The following is an 18,252-nucleotide window of genomic DNA, read 5'->3' on the forward strand; positions in this document are numbered from 1 at the left end:
GTAGAATTGAACAGATAAGTAAATATATTTTAGGTAATGAGAACTGGGTTTCTGACTGGCAGAGAAAGAAATTACGAATAAGGGAAAGGCTAAAATGAACCCTGTGTATAGGATTGAAATCAGAGGATCATACCTGTTGCTGTGTAAGTGGTGGTGCTGAAATGTGTACAAAGCAGTATTTGTGCTTCTTAGGGCACATTTTCAAACTTTGGTTTGTATTTATTTTTGAAATAATTTGTTTATGTTTAAAATTGTAAGACCAGTCTTTTCAGAAATAAAAAGATCTGTGACTTACTTTTTCTCTGTTTAAGTACCTTTTCAATCCTAAATTAGTTTTAAGTGTTTCCTTTGTGAGAAAATGTGAGAAATAATGAATTTGTCAGCCAAATATATTTTATATGTTGACTAATCTAATTAATATATATATATATTTTTGTATATAGGCATCATTCCAGCGCTCCAATAGTCATGACAAAGTAAGGAGAATAGTTGCAGAGGAGGGTCGTACAGCAAGAAACCTGATAGCTTGGAGTGTTCCTCTAGAAAGCAAAGATGATGATGGTATGTATTTTTAAAATGTTTCATTTTTGTTGTAAATTAGGAGGGTATATTTAGTCTTAAACAGTAGATAGACTGAAAACTGTTTACAATTTGAACTGTTGGGCAAATTAGCATACATTAAATAAGAAATAACTTTTTTATTGCTTTTTTAAAAAAGATTTTATTCTTTTATTTATTAGAAGGAGCATGCACGAGTGGGGAGGGACAGAGGGAGAGGGAGAGCAACAATCTCAAGTAGACCCTGTGCAAGGAGGAGGAGCAAGATGGCGGAGGAGTAGGAAACCTAAATTTCATCTGGTCCCAGGAATTCAGCTAGGTAGTTATCAAACCATTCAGAACACCTACAAACGCAACAGGAGAGCGAAGAAAATAGCAGCAATTCTATGAACGGAAAAGTGACCACTTTCTGGAAGAAAATAGCAGCAATTCTGTGAACAGAAAAGTGACCACTTTCTGGAAGTGTATATTTTTCTGGGGTCGTTGTTACCCTTTTAGCATTTTGTTCTCTCATTCATCTGTTCTCTTATGGACAAAATGACAAGACAGAAAAACTCACCTCAAAAAAAAGAACAAGAGGCAGTACTGACTGCCAGGGACCTAATCAGTACAGACATTAGTAAGATGTAGGAACTAGAGTTCAGAATGATGATTATAAAGATACTAGCTGGACTTGAAAAAAGTATAGAAGATACTAGAGAATCCCTTTCTGGAGAAATAAAAGAACTAAAATCTAACCAAGTCGAAATCAAAAAGGCTATTAATGAGGTACAGTAAAAAATGGAGGCTCTAACTGCTAGGATAAATGAGGCAGAAGAGAGAATTAGTGATATAGAAGACCAAATGATGGAGAATAAAGAAGCTGAGAAAAAGAGATTAAACAACTACTGGATCATGCGGGAAGAATAAGAGAGATAAGTGATACCATAAAGCAAAACAACATGAGAATAATTGGGATCCCAGAAGAAGAAGAAAGAGAGAGAGGGGCAGAAGGTATATTGGAGCAAATTATAGCAGAGAACTTCCCTCATTAGGGGAAGGAAACAAGCATCAAAATCCAGGAGGCACAAAGAAACTCCCTCAAAATCAATAAAAATAGGTCAACACCCCAACATCTAATAGTAAAATTTCCAAGTCTCAGAGACAAAGAGAAAATCCTGAAAGCAGCTTGGGACAAGAGGTCTGTAACCTACAATGCAGAAACATTAGATTGGCACAGACCTATCCACAGAGACCTGGCAGGTCGGAAAGGACTGGCGTGATATATTCAGAGCACTAAACGAGAAAAATATGCGGCCAAGAATACTATATCCAGCTAGGCTGTCATTGGAAATAGAAGGAGAGATAAAAAGCTTCCAGGACAAATAAAAACTGAAAGAATTTGCGAACACCAAACCAGCCCTACAAGTAATATTGAAAGGGGTCCTCTAAGCAAAGAGAGAGCCTAAAAATAACATAGACCAAAAAGGAACAGAGACAAAATATAGTAGCAGTCACCTTACAGGCAATACAATGGCACTAAATTCATATCTTTCAGTAGTTACCCTGAATGTAAATGGGCTAAATGCCCCAATCAAAAGACACAGGGTATCAGATTGGATTAAAAAAACAAAATCAAGTAGACCCCGTGCTGAGCGTGAAGCCCCATACAGGGCTCAGTCTCATGACCCTGAGATCATGACCTGAGCTGAAATCAAGAGTTGGATGATCAACTCACTGAGCCACCCAGGTGCCCATTTATTGCCTTTTTTTCTTAGCTTATATACAAATGGTTTCATGAAAGTGTTAGTTTTGTAGTTTCACATTAGGAATGAAGGTAGGTTTGTTATGATTGGCAAATTAGTTTTCTTTTTTAAGTTAGAGGACATTTAGAGTTTTTCTTTTATTAAATTCTTATAAAAAATAAACAGGTTTTTAAAAAAAATTTACTATATTTACCACAGTTAGTTATAATTTAATGTGATGTTTTAGAAAAGAAGAGTATAGGGACACCTGGGTGGCTCAGTCGTTAAGTGTCTGCCTTCGGCTCAGGTCATGATCCCAGGGTCCTGGGATCGAGCCCCGCATCGGGTTCCCTGCTCTGGGGGGTCTGCTTCTCCCTCTCCTTCTGCCTGCTGCTCCCTCTGCTTGTGCTCTCTCTTTCTGTCAAATGAAAAAATAAAATCTTTAAAAAAAAATAGAAAAGAAGAGTATATTTCTTTAGTTGTTATTATTTGAACTAGAAAAAATACATTTTTAGTCCTTTCACTTTCATGGGTAGGATCATTGTGAGCACTGCCTAAATCCTGGGTATCTAGAAGATTGGATAGGGATGTAGAAAACAGGAGGTTGGGGTATGCCAAAGGGGATCTTTCTTTGGAATTTTCTCAGGGTTTGTAGAATATTCCTCATCTTGGGTTTGTGCAATATCTTTTCATGCTTACGTTCAGTTATAGATTTTTGGAGGGATTCTACAGAAATTATGCCGTACCCTTTTCAGTGGGTCAGAGAAGGCACATGGTAGTGGTTTGCTTTTGTTGCTAGTGATGCCCACATTAATCACCTGGTTAAGGTGGTATCTCCTGAGTTTCCGCACTGTGAAGTAACTATTGACTTTGTAATTAATAAGTAATTTGGGATAAGGTAGTTTGAGACTATGTAAATGTCCTCTTTCTCTTGAAACAGTATACACACTACTTTCAGCTTTTGTTGATAATTCTTACCTGAATAAGTTACTACTCTGGTAGTTGCAAAATGGTGATTTGCTAACCCCAGTGTTCCTTCTTTATTTATTAGCTGACATTCTAATGAAAGAGAGAGCTTTCCCTTTTTCCATTTGTAGTTATATGTGTAAGTTTATATTTAATTTTTATGGAGTCATGGTTTCTTATTTAATGAGTTCCAGTTTATCTATTTTGATGCTTAATTGTTCTAGGTTTGTCTTAATTGTTCTAGGTCAGTGGGAGACCTGTTAAGCTGGCTTCTGTTTCCTTTTGACATACTCTTTGAGGACACCCTTACCCAGGGGGATGTTCGAAGCTATATAGGAGTTCATCCATGTTTTATTCTTTTAAATTTATTTTACGTTTACATATTTTTTATATTTTATTTTTTATACTTTGTTATTTAAAAATTTTATTTATTCTGTCTTTTTTTAGTTTTCTACATTTGTATCTCTGATCCATTTGTAGTTTATTCTTACATGTAGTGTGAAGTATGGATCTAATTTTATCTTTTTCCATATGGATAACAAGTAAGCATCACATACTGTAAAGTCTACCTTTGCCCCATTTTTTTGAGATGTCACTGTATTGTAAATTAAATTTCCATATGTACTTACATTCTATTTCACTGAGCTGTTCGTCTAATTCATATGTGAAGGCCACACTGTTTTAATTCTAGAGGCATTATAATATATTAAAATATCTGCTTGGACCAGTACTTCCTCGGTAGCTTTTCTTTGTCAATCTTCCTAAGATTTTTTTTTAAAAAGATTTTATTTATTTACTTGAGAGCGAGAGAGATAGCAAGAGAGCACAAGCAGGGGAGAGGGAGAAGCAGACTCCCTGCTGAGCAAGGAGCCCAATGTGGGGATGCAGGACTCAATCCCAGGACCCTGGGATCATGACCTGCGCCGAAGGCAGACGCTTAACTGACTGAGCCACCCAGGCACCCCTTCCTAGATATTTTTAAGGAGCAGTTACTTTGAATCAAAAACTACCAAATAGAGGGAGAAATTAAATTTATCTTTTTAAATTTAGCTCTGTACTAGCTAAAATTTTCATAAAGAAGCTTACTATTACATTAACTTTTTTGGTAAAAAATATATATCAACATTATTTACTATAAAAGTAATAACATAAAACCTAAAAATGTCTTATGGTTGCTATGTATGATTCATATTATTTTATGAAATTTCATTTTCCCATTTTCCATGGATTATTCAGAACACAAAATAATCAGATTTATTAAAGTTGCTTCTATTCAAGGAAGGAAAGAAAATACAATGATGAATCACATATCTGTATATAACCTGATTTTGCATATAAGTACATAAAAAATTGACCAGTACAGTTGTTTTTCTTTTTTTAAGATTTTATTTATTTATTTGACAGAGAGACACAGTGAGAGAGGGAACACAAGCAGGGGGTGTGGGAGAGGGAGAAACAGGCTTCCCGCAGAGCAGGGAGCCCGATGTGGGGCTTGATTCCAGGACCCTGGGATCATGACCTGAGCTGAAGGCAGACGCGTAATGACTGAGCCACCCACGCACCCCTGGCCAGTACAATTTTCAAGCTTAATTCATGCTTGTTGCAAAATAATAGAACTGTGAGCCCAGAGAATTAGAACTTTCTGACTATCTAAATAATGATGACAAAAGAAGAATGTCAGTTTCATAATTTTTTGATAAGGATTATTTTATGTTGTTAAAACTTTGCCAATAATAGGGAAATCTTTATTTTGCTTTTTTAAAAAACAACTCGTTCTTATTTATGGCTATAATATGTACTCAGATATTTCTGAGACTAATCCTTCAATTTTTAAAAGTTGTCTTCTGTTGTTTTATTTCTGTTTTCTCTGGTACTTGTTCTAAGCTGGTTATTCTACTGGATATTCTAAAAAGCCTGCTTGTACATTGTTCTCTATAATCAAAGGATGAATAAAGGGCTCTGTAGTTGAGTGAGAGTTCTGCTTTCCTCCCTTGTAGAACAGTTGAGGGAGGCCCACTTATGTGGTGGAGAAATTGTTAGTAGGTGTTATGGCTCACTTCATTTGTACTGCTTCAGAGGTCCTGGCCCAAAATTATTTTGCTGAAAGGAAAATTATTCTGTTGTACATTATAGATAAAATTTTATTCCTATTTTGAATTGCTCTCAAAAATAGAGTGATTATAAAACAGTAGTTAGTATCTTATAAAAAAGAACAAGTGAGAAAGCTGTATTTGATGGCAAAAATACAAAGAACTGAAAACTTCTCTTTTCAAATTAAACTGTGAATTTCATAAATTAGATAAATTTGTCAAAACAAAATTCTGAGTTCTTAAATGGTAAAAAATGTATTCTTGATTTTATTGTTAAAATAAAATTTGAATTCAAAGAAGTATTTTCCAGAGCTGGTTATAAGGTGAGGAGTATCAACTAATTTGGCCTTGTTTTTAAATTGTCAGAATATCTGACTTATTTAAGAAGTTGATTTATTCCTGTTCTGAGAAAGCCATTCAATAAAATCAGTCCCTGAGACCATGGAAGTTTGTTTTTTATTTTATCTGTAGTTCATATTGACTATGTATAGATTGTACTGTTCTGTGATCTCTGGAAGGAGATTATGTGTTAGTATGCCCAAATGATTTGTATAGTTCCATTTTGTACTACCCATTTGTTGACCTTTGTATATGTCTGTCCTTGCCTTGAAGGGAAATCCAAATGTCAAACTGGTGGAAAATCAAAGAGGACAATTCAAGGAACTCATAAAAATACTAAACAGGTACAGCATATACAACTTTCTGCTTATTGACTTTTAATTTCAGTGAGAAAATGTAATTTTTCAGGATTTGAATATTGTTTTGTCTTCATGTAAAAATTCAGTGTAGCATTCTTTAGTTAACAAATGTGTATATAGTACTGTGTGCCTAGCTAGTACTAAATACTTTACAAATATTAATTTATTTGCTTCTTGTAACAGTTCCTTCAGTGTAGGCATTATTATTATCTTCATCTAAAAATGAGGAAACAGAGGTAGGGAGAGGTTATATAAACTTGCTAGTGAGTGACACAGTGAAGATTTGAACCCAGGTCATCAATTTCTAGTTTATGCTCTTAACCCTTCTGCTACACATCCCGTATTTGTGAATTTTTTTATGATTTTCTTTCTTGGTATAGTATGTTTTTAGGTTGTAGAATAGTAAAAGTATTGTCTCTAAAGATTTTCAAATTGCTTTATTAAAATTTTAGAGAACACAAGCCTATTTTAAAAGTGGTTTTTAGCTTTTTAATTCATAGTTACTTTCCCTGAGCTATTCATATATATTATTTTGGTTTGATGTTATTAAATATACCAATATGCTTATACAAACCCAAAACTTCACATAAGGAAAACATTAATTGCTAATCAAAATGTCATTGTGACTTCATAAGATAATCTGGACTTCTCACCTACAATGGCATCAATGATAAAAATTTTTTTTAATTAAAAAGATAAAAAATTTTCAAAAATAAGATAACCATCTCTGTAGATCAGAAATAAAACAAACACACTGACAGGTAAGTGGAGTTAGGGACACAAACTTAATGGACAGGTCTTATGGGATAAAGGAGGCTAAGATGTCCTGATTATCAGTGGGGAAACAAATCCAGGCACATGGTATAAAATTTTGGGCTTATGCAGGGTTTTGTACTAGGAGCAAAAAAAGCTACAGTCTACCTGGGGTTATGCCCTGTGAATTGATGTCTGAAGCAGTAAAAGGAAGTGGCCCATGGTTTATGACTGGATCTGCTAGTATTCTTGATGGGTGAGAGTTTTAAGTCTCCAATAAAAGACCTGTGGAAGTGGGACCATAGTGGGCTAGATGATGGTCACCATCACAGTAGGACACATGGAGTGAGGGTGAGCAAAGTGAAGACCTAAAATACAAGAAATTCAAATTCAAAGTAAAATATCAAAGCACAGGAGGAAAATAATGTTATAAAATATAGATAACATATTCCACAAGTGAGAGAATTTACTCCTGAGGTAATGAAAAAAGGGCATTTTCCTAAAGAAGAGTTTCAAATAAATAAGCCTAATTTCCTCAAAGGAAAGAATAACTATAAACAAGAAAGAGAAATTCTGGAGTAAAACAGAGGATATTAATTTTGAACATTTATAGATAAAAGTGAACCAATTAGAAAACTTATAAATGAAAGTATTGTCAATAAAATTAAAAAAACCCATATTTAATGGAATAAATGTACTGGACAAAGAGAAAATTTGTGAATTGGAAGACACTACTGAGGAGAATTTAAAACATATTGCAGAGAACTAACGAGATGGAGAATAAAGAGAATTTAAGATTGAGAAATTCTTATATATGCTTTTTAGGACTTTTAAAAGTAGAGTGTAAATAATGGTGGGCATTGAATATTTGGAGAAATAATGTTGAAAAATTTTCTCACTTGAGTTTTGAAGAGCTTCAGAGCAAGACTGTGGAGCTGAGCAGGGTAAATAAAAATAGATTTATATACCTAGCTACATTCTAGAGAGTCTGAAGAATGTTAAGATTAAGGAAAAAAACCTATAAAAATACCAGGATGTAAACAAACCACAGAGGAACGACAGCTTAATAGCCTTGTTTTGAACAAAGGACAATGAAGCAATATATTCGAAGTTATAAGACAAAATTACTTTTTTTAAAAAAACGCTTTCTTAATTTTATTTATTTAAGAGAGCACAGAGGGAGAGGGAGAAGCAGACTCCCCAGTGAGCAGGGAGCCCGATGCGGGGCTCGATCCCAGGACCTTGAGATCATGACCTGAGCTGAAGGCAGACGCTTAACTGACTGAGCCACTCAGGCGCTCAGACAAAATTACTTTTAACTCATAATTTTATGCCCAGCCAAGTGCAAGAATGAAATAAAGCTATTTTTAGTTATTTTAAACAAAAACTAAGTGTTTGCCACCCACTGACCCTTAATGAAGGAACTACTAAAGATGAACTTCAACAAGAAGAAAAGGTAACATGGAGGAAGGAACTTGTTAAAAAGGTATCTGTAGCACGTGATATGATGAGCACTGGGTGTTATATGCAACTGATGAATTACTGAACACTACATCTGAAACTAATGATGTACTATATGTTTGCTAATTGAATTTAAAAAGGTATCTGTAAAATGTGTTTGTAAATCTCATTACCTATTGATGGTTTGAAAAAAACTCACACGATTAGATTTAGAGAAGTGGAACTATAGTTTTAGACAATATTAACATGAAGGCTGGATTGTAGGGAGTTTGGAAGGGAATTAGAGTGATAAAATCCTTGTCTTGTTTAGGAAGAAGTTTTTGTTAGAAAAATATGAATGTAAGTATGTATGATAAAAATATAAGGCTATCAACTAAAAGCAGCCATGATTTCCAAATAGAGGAATATTAGCAAATTGTATCCCACAATATTTGAAAAGAATGGTATACCATGACCATGTATGTAAATTTAATTTTACATAATGTATCCATGAGTTGTGCTTTTTGTCTTATCTAGGAAAGCCTCTCCTATCTCAAGATTATAAAGATATCTTTCTAGATAGTTTTGAATTTTTGTTTTCATATGTGGTCTTTAGTTCATCAACAGACTAAAAGAAAAATCACATTATCACTTCAAAAGGTGCAGTAAAAGCATTTGACAAAACTTGACACCCATTTATGATAAAAATTATCAATAAACTAGAAATAGAGGGAAACTTCCTCAACTTGATTAAAAAAATCTACAAAAACCCCTACAACCAATGTGATACTTAATGGTGAGAAACTGGAAGCTTTCCCCCAAGATCAGTTATAAGGCAAAGATTCCCCTATCACCACTGTTTTTCAACATTGTAATGGAAGTTCTAGCTAATGCAAAGACAAGAAATTGGAGGAATAGGTATACAGATTGGGAGGAAGAAATAAAACTGCCTTTGTCCACAGATGATACGATTATATAAGAAATCTGAAAGAATCAACAACAACAAAAAAAAACGAACTAATAATCTGTTATAGCAGGGTTGCAGGGTACAAGATTAATACACAGAAGTCAGTGGCTTTTCTATATACCAGTGGTGAACAAGGGGAACTTAAAATTAAAAACACAATACCATTTACATTACCACTCCCTCAAATTAAATACCTAGGTATGAATCTAACAATGTATGTGCAAAGATCTATATGAGAAAAACTATAAAACTCTGATGAAAGAAATCAAAGAACTAAGTAAATGGAAAGGCATTCCATGTTCATGTAGGAAAAGTGAATATTGTCAAGATGTCCTTTCTTCCCAGCTTGATGTGTAGGTTCAATACAATTCTGATGAATTATTGTATAGATATTGACAAACTGATTCTAAACTGTATGGAGAGGCAAAAGACCCAGAATAGCCAATGAAATATTGAAGAAGAACAAAGTTGGAGGACTGACACTAGCCAACTTTTAGACTTACTGTAAAGCTATAGTAATGAAGGCAGTGTGGCATTGGCAAAACAATAAATAGATGATGGAAGAGAAGAGAAAGCCTAGAAATAGACCCACGTAAGTAATCAGCTACTCTTTGACAGAGGAGCAAAGGTGATACAATGGAGCAAAGGAAATTTTTTTCAACAAATTGTGCTGGAACAATTGGACATCCATACATACACACAAAAAAAGAATTTAGACAGATACCTTGTGAAGGGTATAAACCCTTCACAAAATTAAACTCAAAGAGGGATCATAGACCTAAATGTGAAAGCAAAAAGTATGACATTTCTGATGATAACATAGAAAACCTAAATGACCTTGGGTATGGTGATGACTTTTTAGATATAATACCAAAATTGTGATCCGTGAAGAAATCATTGGTAAGCTAGATTTCATTAAAATTAAAAACTCTGCTCTGCAAAAGACAATGTCAAAAGAATGAGAAGACAGGCCACAGACTAGGAGAAAATACTTGCAAAACACATACCTGATAAGGGACTGTTACCAAAATATACAAAGAACTCTTAAAATTCAACAATAAGTTACAGTGTTATATTAGTTTTAGGTGTACTATATAGTGATTCAACACTGTATGTTAACTGTACTAGAATGAAAATAATAATAAAAAAACCTCAACAGTAAGAGAACAAGCAACCTGATTAAAAAACAGGCCAAAGTTCTTAACAGACACCTTACCAGAGAGGATATACAGATGGCAAATAAGCATATGAAAAGATGCTCTATATCACTTGGCATCAGAGAAATGCAAATTAAAGCAACAATGAGATATTACTACATATCCATTAGAATGGCCAAAATTGGGAATATTGACAACACCAAATGGTGGTAAGGATGTGAAGCTACAGGAACTCTCATTCATTGCTGGTGGGAATGCACAATGGTACAGCCACTTGGCAGTTTATAAATTGCCAGTTTATAGAGTCATATAAAACTAAACATACTCTTAACATATAATCCAGCAGTCATGCTCCTTGGTATGAGTTGAAAACACATCCTCACAAAAACCTGCACATGGATATTTATGGCAGCTTTATTCACAATTGTCAAAACTTGGAAGCAACCAAGATGTCCTTCAGTAGGTGAATGGATACATAAACTAGTACATCCAGACAATGGACTGCTTCTCCCTCTCCCACTCGCCCTGATTGTGTTCCCTCTCTTGCTTTGTCTCTATCTGTCAAATAAATAAATAAAATCTTTAAAAAAATAAAAGAGCTATCAAGCTATAAAAAGACATGGAGGAACCTTAAATGCATTATACTAAGTGAAAAAAGCCAACCTCAAAAGGCTACATACTGTTTCCAACTATACGGCATTCTGGAAAGGCAAAACTATGGAGACGGTAAAAAGGTCAGTGGTTGCCAGATGTTCGGGGGTAGGGATAGGGAGGAGAGAATGGGCAGAGCACGGAAGATTCTTAGTACAATGACAATACTATGTATAATACCATGATGATGGATACATGTCATTATACATTTGTCCAAACCCATAAAATGAACAACACCTAGAGTAAACTATAAAGTAAACTCTGAACTTTGGATGATTATGATGTGTCGCTGTTGGTACATCAAGAAAATATGTGTTCAATTTTATGTGCCCGTGCATTTTTCTGCAAATTGGTTCATAAGCATTGTTATATTCTCAAGGGAAGTCAGTGAGTCCTTCTGACAGAGATGAGTCAGAAATCTCAATTTCTTCCTTCCTCTTTCCCTTTACTTTTTCTCTTTCTCTCAAAAGTCATTGAAAAAAACAATATAACATCATGGAATTCAGTTGTGTCTAACTTTTCCCACAAATTTAGATTGCTTTGTCTTCTTGAGTATCTTGGAAATAGTAGTAAGCTGTAGTAATGGGATAGTTACTTGATTTTTAATCTTGGCTTTATCACTTAGTGTGAGACCTTGGGTTCATTACTTAATTTAGCTAAACTTCAGTTTTCTCTTCTGTAAAATGGAGATAATAATGTTACCTATGATACAAAATTGCTTCAAAGATTAAATGAAGTTTAACTGTATGGAAAGCACTTAGCACAGTGCCTGGCACCTGGCAAGTGTGCCATGAATGTTAGATGCTGCTGCAATTACTATTATCACTGCTATTATTTTTATCAGTGGTAAGTAAGAGCCCTATACTTTGGAACTCTATACTGACTTAACCTCTGCAATTTTATTTGCCTGTTCTTTCACAAATTTGGCAGTTTTGCCATTAGTTCACATTTTTTTCTATGAGCATATTTCTTCTCCTCTTTATCTTTCCCACTATAATCATACCTAACATTATTTGCATATTAATTGTGTGCTTGGTGCTATGTGAAATGCTTTATGAACATGGGAGCAGAAGTTGAAAGACTAGGTTCTGGTCCTAGTTCCATCACTCAACCTTTTGACTTGCTAAGAAATTCAATCTTTCTAAACCTCAGTTTTATCATCTACAAATGGGAATAATAATATTTGTCTTGTCTTTAGTTTGTTGTAATGATTAAATGAGATAATGTATTCAAAATTCCTTCATAAAATATAAATATGCATGCAAGTATTTGCCATTTTGGCAAAGTTAAATATCAAATTTGTGTAGCACATTGCCTTTCAGATGGAATTATGTAACTGTAGTTTTTGTCTTACTGGCATCTTTCTTTGTAAAAGCTTCACATAGAGCAATCACAAAGAATAGAAAAATTTTAACCTGGAAGCAGTGGTGCCTATTTTACATTGTAAGAAAGGATGGTAAAATATTTGATGCATGATAAGGTACATACAAAAAGGGGTGAAAATGAGTGAAAGTCCTTTGAGAATTCCGTTAAGACCAGAGTCTAAATTCACAGGAATTTACTAGCCCTTTGCTGATTGATGTAGAAAAACTTCATGAAGGAGGTATAGTTTGGGAAACTTCTCAAGTTAATTTTAACTTTGGTTGGTGTCTAGGAAGAGTAATGAGGTAGTCTGGAATATCTGGTCAAGCGCTGGTGGCACAGGCCTGAGGCAGTATAATGGTAAGCTTGGCAGTGTTATTGTAGAGCTGTAATGGGAAGGTGTTCTCCTGTGGCTAGATGATCTTTGACAAATGAGTTATTAGCCTTGGAGCCTGTTTCCTAAACTGTAAAGTGGAGCTAATAATACATACTTTAAAGATTGTGTGAAGGTGGTTAGAAGATTATGTGAAGTTGATTTATGATCTGTAATCCTGTAAAATTGCTAATTGTTGTCACAGTTATCAGGAGAGTGGACAGAATTAAGCTTTACTTCAGGATAGATGCTAGTTGAATGGGATTTTGAATTTGGTTTAATCCAAGGAGGGGATATTTGCCATAATAAAATTATTTACACTAAGGCTGGAAAGAACTTGGAGAGCAATTGAGGCAAAGGTTTTATGGATTGTTGACATTATTTTAAATTTTATTGCTTGAGTATTGAGAATTAGGGCTTGGACCATGGCTAACCCGTAAAATACTTGCTAATTTTCGTTTGTGAAATCTGGCAACCCTAGTCTGGATGGGGCACTGTGGAGGGAGGACAAGTAACTCCATCTCAGCCTCTCAAGCGTGTATAGTATCTGTGTGTGTACATGTGTTTTGTCTGCTTCCTTTTTGCTGGTAAAGATTCTATATAAATCAGTGATTGGCTATAAAAGATTTATGAAGTTTAGGAATCACTTATATTGAAGGCCAAAGCCTAAAACAAAGCAGGAGGGTATTAGCCTCTATTTCAGATACTCTCCACTCTGGGGCTCTTCTATGAAAAAGAAAAGCAAGCAAACAGGAATGATACACACACATACAAAACAACCCAAAGAAACCTGGTATTGTGTGTTGCTCTAACTGTAGTAGAGGTTTAGTATTTATTTATTTATTCAGTTTAAGTAGCCACAGAGAGATAAGCAACTCTTTCGTACTTCTAGTGAGAAGCTTCAGGTTTGCATTTTGAATTTCAGTGTTTTTGTAAACTACGTGCTTTTTGGTGGAATGATTCTGTGGTACAGTCTGTAAAACTATAGAATGTAATCTTTATTTTCAAAGTTTCTCTGTGCAACTGAGGAAAGAATGGGTCCTTTAGTGGTCCTTTTTGACTTAAAGGTCTATTCACTGTTGAAGCCATGCTAATCTTCAGTAAGACATGTCTGAAATAAAAAATGACCTTACAAACCTGATGCTTTTTTAAGATGAGAAGCTTTGTTTTGATAAATTCAGTGTGATATAAGATAAAAAGAAGAATGTTTCGTTTTTAAGTATTTATTTTGAAAAATGTGCTTTATAAAAAAATCCAATCCCTGGAGGCTTTTAAGAAATATTTTTTTTATGTTTTGTTTTATTTCACCAGAATGCTGCAGTAGACTGTAAAATAACATCATCTACAACTGGAGATAAACACTTTGATAAAAGTCCCACTAAAACAAGGCATCCTCGGAAAATTGATCTAAGAGCTAGATACTGGGCATTTCTTTTTGACAATCTTCGCCGAGCAGTAGATGAAATCTATGAAACTTGTGAATCAGATCAGAGTGTGGTAGAATGTAAGGTAAGGTTTGCTTTGAGACTTTGTAATCCATTTAAAGCCAAATTCTCCCATTTTTATTATACCTGACCATATCATTTAACATTGGTATGCAATACTGTATTATTAACTGTAGTCGCCATGCTGTACATTAGATCCCTACAACTTACTCATCTTATAACTGAAAGTTTGTACCCTTTGACCAACATCTATCTTCCCCACTCCTTGGAACCACTGTTCTACCCTTCAGGTTTTTTTGGTTTTGATTTTTTGAATACTCTTGTTTTTTGCATTATCTAATTATATAATATTCAAGATTTGGCACATAGTCCTGGGCAAGAAATCATAAGATGAATATGCACACACACCCCCATGATACACAAAATTATTTTAAAAATCTCTCCTATCTGCACTGTCCAGTACTGTAGGTGGCACTAGTGAGATTTTGACATTCTTTGGTTTCATGTTTAATGTCTTTAATTGGACATTGCCCCCTTTCTGCTGAAATACTTATCACTCTTCTAATTCACTGTGGTCAGGGAAAAGTGAGATTGATAGCTAACCCTAAACAGTCCTGGGTGGGATTGGGATGTCATTGTAAGGTGTATTTTCTAATTTCAGATAACCTTGTGTTTGTAATAGGATATTAGATACGTAGTACAATCTGTCTCTGAAAATACACTAAAAAGCCTGGTCTTTTAGAAAATAGAAACTATATACTATATTACTTTATACTGAACAAAATTATTTTGAGAAAAACCAGAGTGATACATCTTCAGAGAAATATTACACAGCTTGTGTTTCTACAGTGAACAGGACTGAAAACCCTGGCATTCAGTATTTAACCTATGAAATATATGAAGGGTCAAAGAAAAGTTATGTGTTGAAACAGCAGCTGTGTCTCCTCTAAAATTGGAAACAGCCAAAATAGGTTTTCGAATAGCCTAAAAATATGATTGATCAGATGTGGATTTCAGAATGAACTGTAATTGAAATCCTCCAAATTTATAGTTTGGTTGTCACAATTAATATTGTTACTATCACCATGTAAAACTTTTTACATTTTAAGAAAATAAGTTTAAACAAAATCATAAGCTTGGAGTTTAATGAATCAGCATGTTGTCATAGAAAACACTACTGACCTTAATTTTAGATTATAGTTTCTTTTATAAAAAAATGAGCATATGGGCCTAGATAATTTCTAAGTTAGCCATACAGATCAGTTAGATCAGAGATTCTTTGATTTTTGTAATTAAAAATAACAAAAAGTTGACTGAAGAAATAAAATTTGTTTATAAAATACGTACTTCTTTACAGAAGTGAATTTGACCAATTGCAATCATGTTTCTGTGATGAGCAGAGACCCTTGTACCTGTCTGAATTTCTGGCTCTCTCATCCATCTACCAAAGCTTTCTTGGTGAAAATTCAGTAATAATAGATTTTTTTTTTAATGCAAGTTGTAGATTACAAAAATGGAGAACATTTTGACAAAGGGAGAGTAGTAGAGATGTGTTCTTTATTTTTTGTACTGTTCTGAGATGCTCAAAGGCTATGCCGAGAAATAAAATGAGAGCTTAAAAGTTATTTTTTTTTATAAGATTTTTATTTTTAAGTAATCTCTGTACCCAACGTTGGGCTCAGACTCACAACACTGAGATCAAGAGTTGCATGCTCTTCCGACTGAGCCAGCTAGGTGCTGCTTAAAGTTATTTTCATACCCAACTCTGCTTCTTTCTCCACCCAGGACATATAGGTACTGATGTAAAAAGATATAGTTTAACATTTGGTCTAAACATATGCTGGGTATATGATAACTAGAATTCTTTTTTTATTTTTGTCTTGCTCTGTTTTCACTATAAAAACAATCATCCCTTATCTCATTTGATCAGTATCTCTGTGAGATCCAAAACCCAGAGGGTTTTCCTCACTGTCCAGGTAGATTGAACCCTTGTTTTGTGGATGCACTGACAAGATTTATCCCTATTTGTGGTTTTTGTGTTTTAGTCTTGTTACGTCATCACAATTCAGTTGTTTGTCTCATGTGTAAAATGCAGTTAATAACATCTGTATTATGTAATTCACATGCTAAGTATAGCATGATATGGAAAGTATCTTTTTTATTTCAGCTAGGATTATTGACCAGAGCCCTGCTCTATAATCAGAAGAGCCTAAATTTCTAGTTGTGTTTTTTTTTGTTTGTTTGTTATTTAGTTTTCAAACTAAATAACAACTTTCAAACTTTCAAACTGTTATGCCTCTTCACTGCATGAATTACTACAAACTGACATTCAGGCAAAACTGTACTCTAACCATCAGCCACTGCATTTCCCCTTCTCCTTTATAAAGAGATGGGCTAGAGGATGGGTGAAGGCCTTTTGGAGAGTACCCAGTTAATGAAGGTAGCCATCCCCTCAACTTGTTCTCACAAAAGTTTGAGGTGGGGTTTGAATTTCTTGTAAAGTTTGTGAGTGTGGCTGCAAGAATGAGAGACTGGCTTCTTATTCTCTGGCTGGATCTTTGCTGTGCTGATTGATTTTGATGCCTTTGGAATGTGTCCAGCGAGTTTGCGGGATAGCATGATGGGTACAGATTGTACTTTCTTTTCCTTGTTTCCCATTTTAACCCAGGGGAAACTGGATGTGTGGATCTGGAATATTGGCTATAGAAGCTGGTGTATACATTTGCTTTAGAGATTTCATAACACAATAGGCTTGCTGGAGTACCTCATGGGTAGTATGCCTTGGAAGGAGATGGGATGTGAGTTCTCAGTAATCAGGTAAAGTGGAACCCCAGTGAGTCTCGTGATTTATGTGAAGGAAAAAGTGTGGACATTGGTGAAGATGTTGGAGTCATAGGGGCTTTCTATGGGGGCACTTGATTAGATGAGAATATGCAAAACAGTGGTGGAGTTGGGACAGTTACTACTGGGGCAGAGGGAGCCAGGGTGAACCTGAACACTGCTTAGAGAACCACATATGCTACCTGTGCAGAAATCACCATGTACTGCAGAGATCAGTAGAGACCACTGACCTCAGATTGAGTCAGAGAAAGATTAGGGATATATTTCTGCTTGGCAGCACTTGAATCTCTTGGCAGTCAGCATCACTGGAGAAGGACAGGCTGATGACTGTAGCAGACCCATCACTAATATCTGGTGAACTCTTGTAAGTTGAATATTGCTCTGTTCCCACAGCTGCTACATATGGCAAAAGATAGAAGCTTGTGAATATAGGAGAGTGAGAAGAGGAGTACAGGGAAAGAAGAGGGGACCCAGTGAGAACAAGCCATGCCCTTCTCCACCACAGGCATCTGCTAAAAGTAATGTAATTCTCACTTGTGCTTAATAGGCAGGTTATCTATAGATGGGGTTTTAAAACCTTTGATAATTGAATATAACTGAAAAATTGTAGAATTTCACTGAGCATACTCAGCAGGTTCATACTCAACTTAGTATTCAACTATGGTTACAGGGGAAAAACATAAAAGTATTCTTTGTTTATATCTCAGTGAGTTGAGATTTCTCAGTTCAACAAATAAGGATCAAAGTGAGATGTGAGAAAATGTTTTTTGAAAGGTGTGACATGGAGGTCTGAGTCCAAAATGGTGGAGAAGTAGGAGACCTTAGTTTCGTCTGGACCTAGGAATTCAGCTGGATAGCTATTAAATCATTCTGAACACCTGCGAACTCAACTAGAGATCTAAGAAAACAATAGCTGCAACTCTACAAATAGAAAAGCTACTCCTTTCTGGAAGAATGACAAGATGGAAAAACTCACCTCACAAAAGAGAACAAGAGGCAGTATTGACTGCCAGGGACCTAATCAGTATGGACATAAGTAAGATGTCAGAACTAAAGTTCAGAATAACGATTATAAAGATATCAGATGAGCTTGGAAAAAGCATAAAAAACACTAGAGAATCCCTTTCTGAAGAAATAAAAGAACTAAAAACTAACCAAGTTGAAATCAAAAAGGCTATTAATGAGGTGCAATAAAAAATGGAGGCTCTAAGTGCTAGGATAAATGAG

The 18,252-nt window shown here is 34.9% G+C and overlaps 1 protein-coding gene across 4 annotated transcripts in view; it reads left to right on the top strand.

Moving 5' to 3' along the window:
* Window positions 1-18,252, top strand: part of SCAPER (S-phase cyclin A associated protein in the ER) — a 537,265-nt gene that overhangs the window by 15,676 nt on the left and 503,337 nt on the right. For all 4 annotated transcript variants that reach the window (XM_027570918.1, XM_027570921.1, XM_027570919.1 and 1 more), the window contains exons 3-5: window positions 444-561; window positions 5,951-6,021; window positions 14,051-14,248. In XM_027570918.1, coding sequence (XP_027426719.1) covers window positions 444-561; window positions 5,951-6,021; window positions 14,051-14,248 — 387 coding nt within the window. The remainder of the gene's footprint in view (window positions 1-443; window positions 562-5,950; window positions 6,022-14,050; window positions 14,249-18,252) is intronic.

The sequence above is a fragment of the Zalophus californianus genome, chromosome 6 (assembly GCF_009762305.2).
Source record: "Zalophus californianus isolate mZalCal1 chromosome 6, mZalCal1.pri.v2, whole genome shotgun sequence".
Lineage (NCBI taxonomy): Eukaryota > Metazoa > Chordata > Mammalia > Carnivora > Otariidae > Zalophus > Zalophus californianus.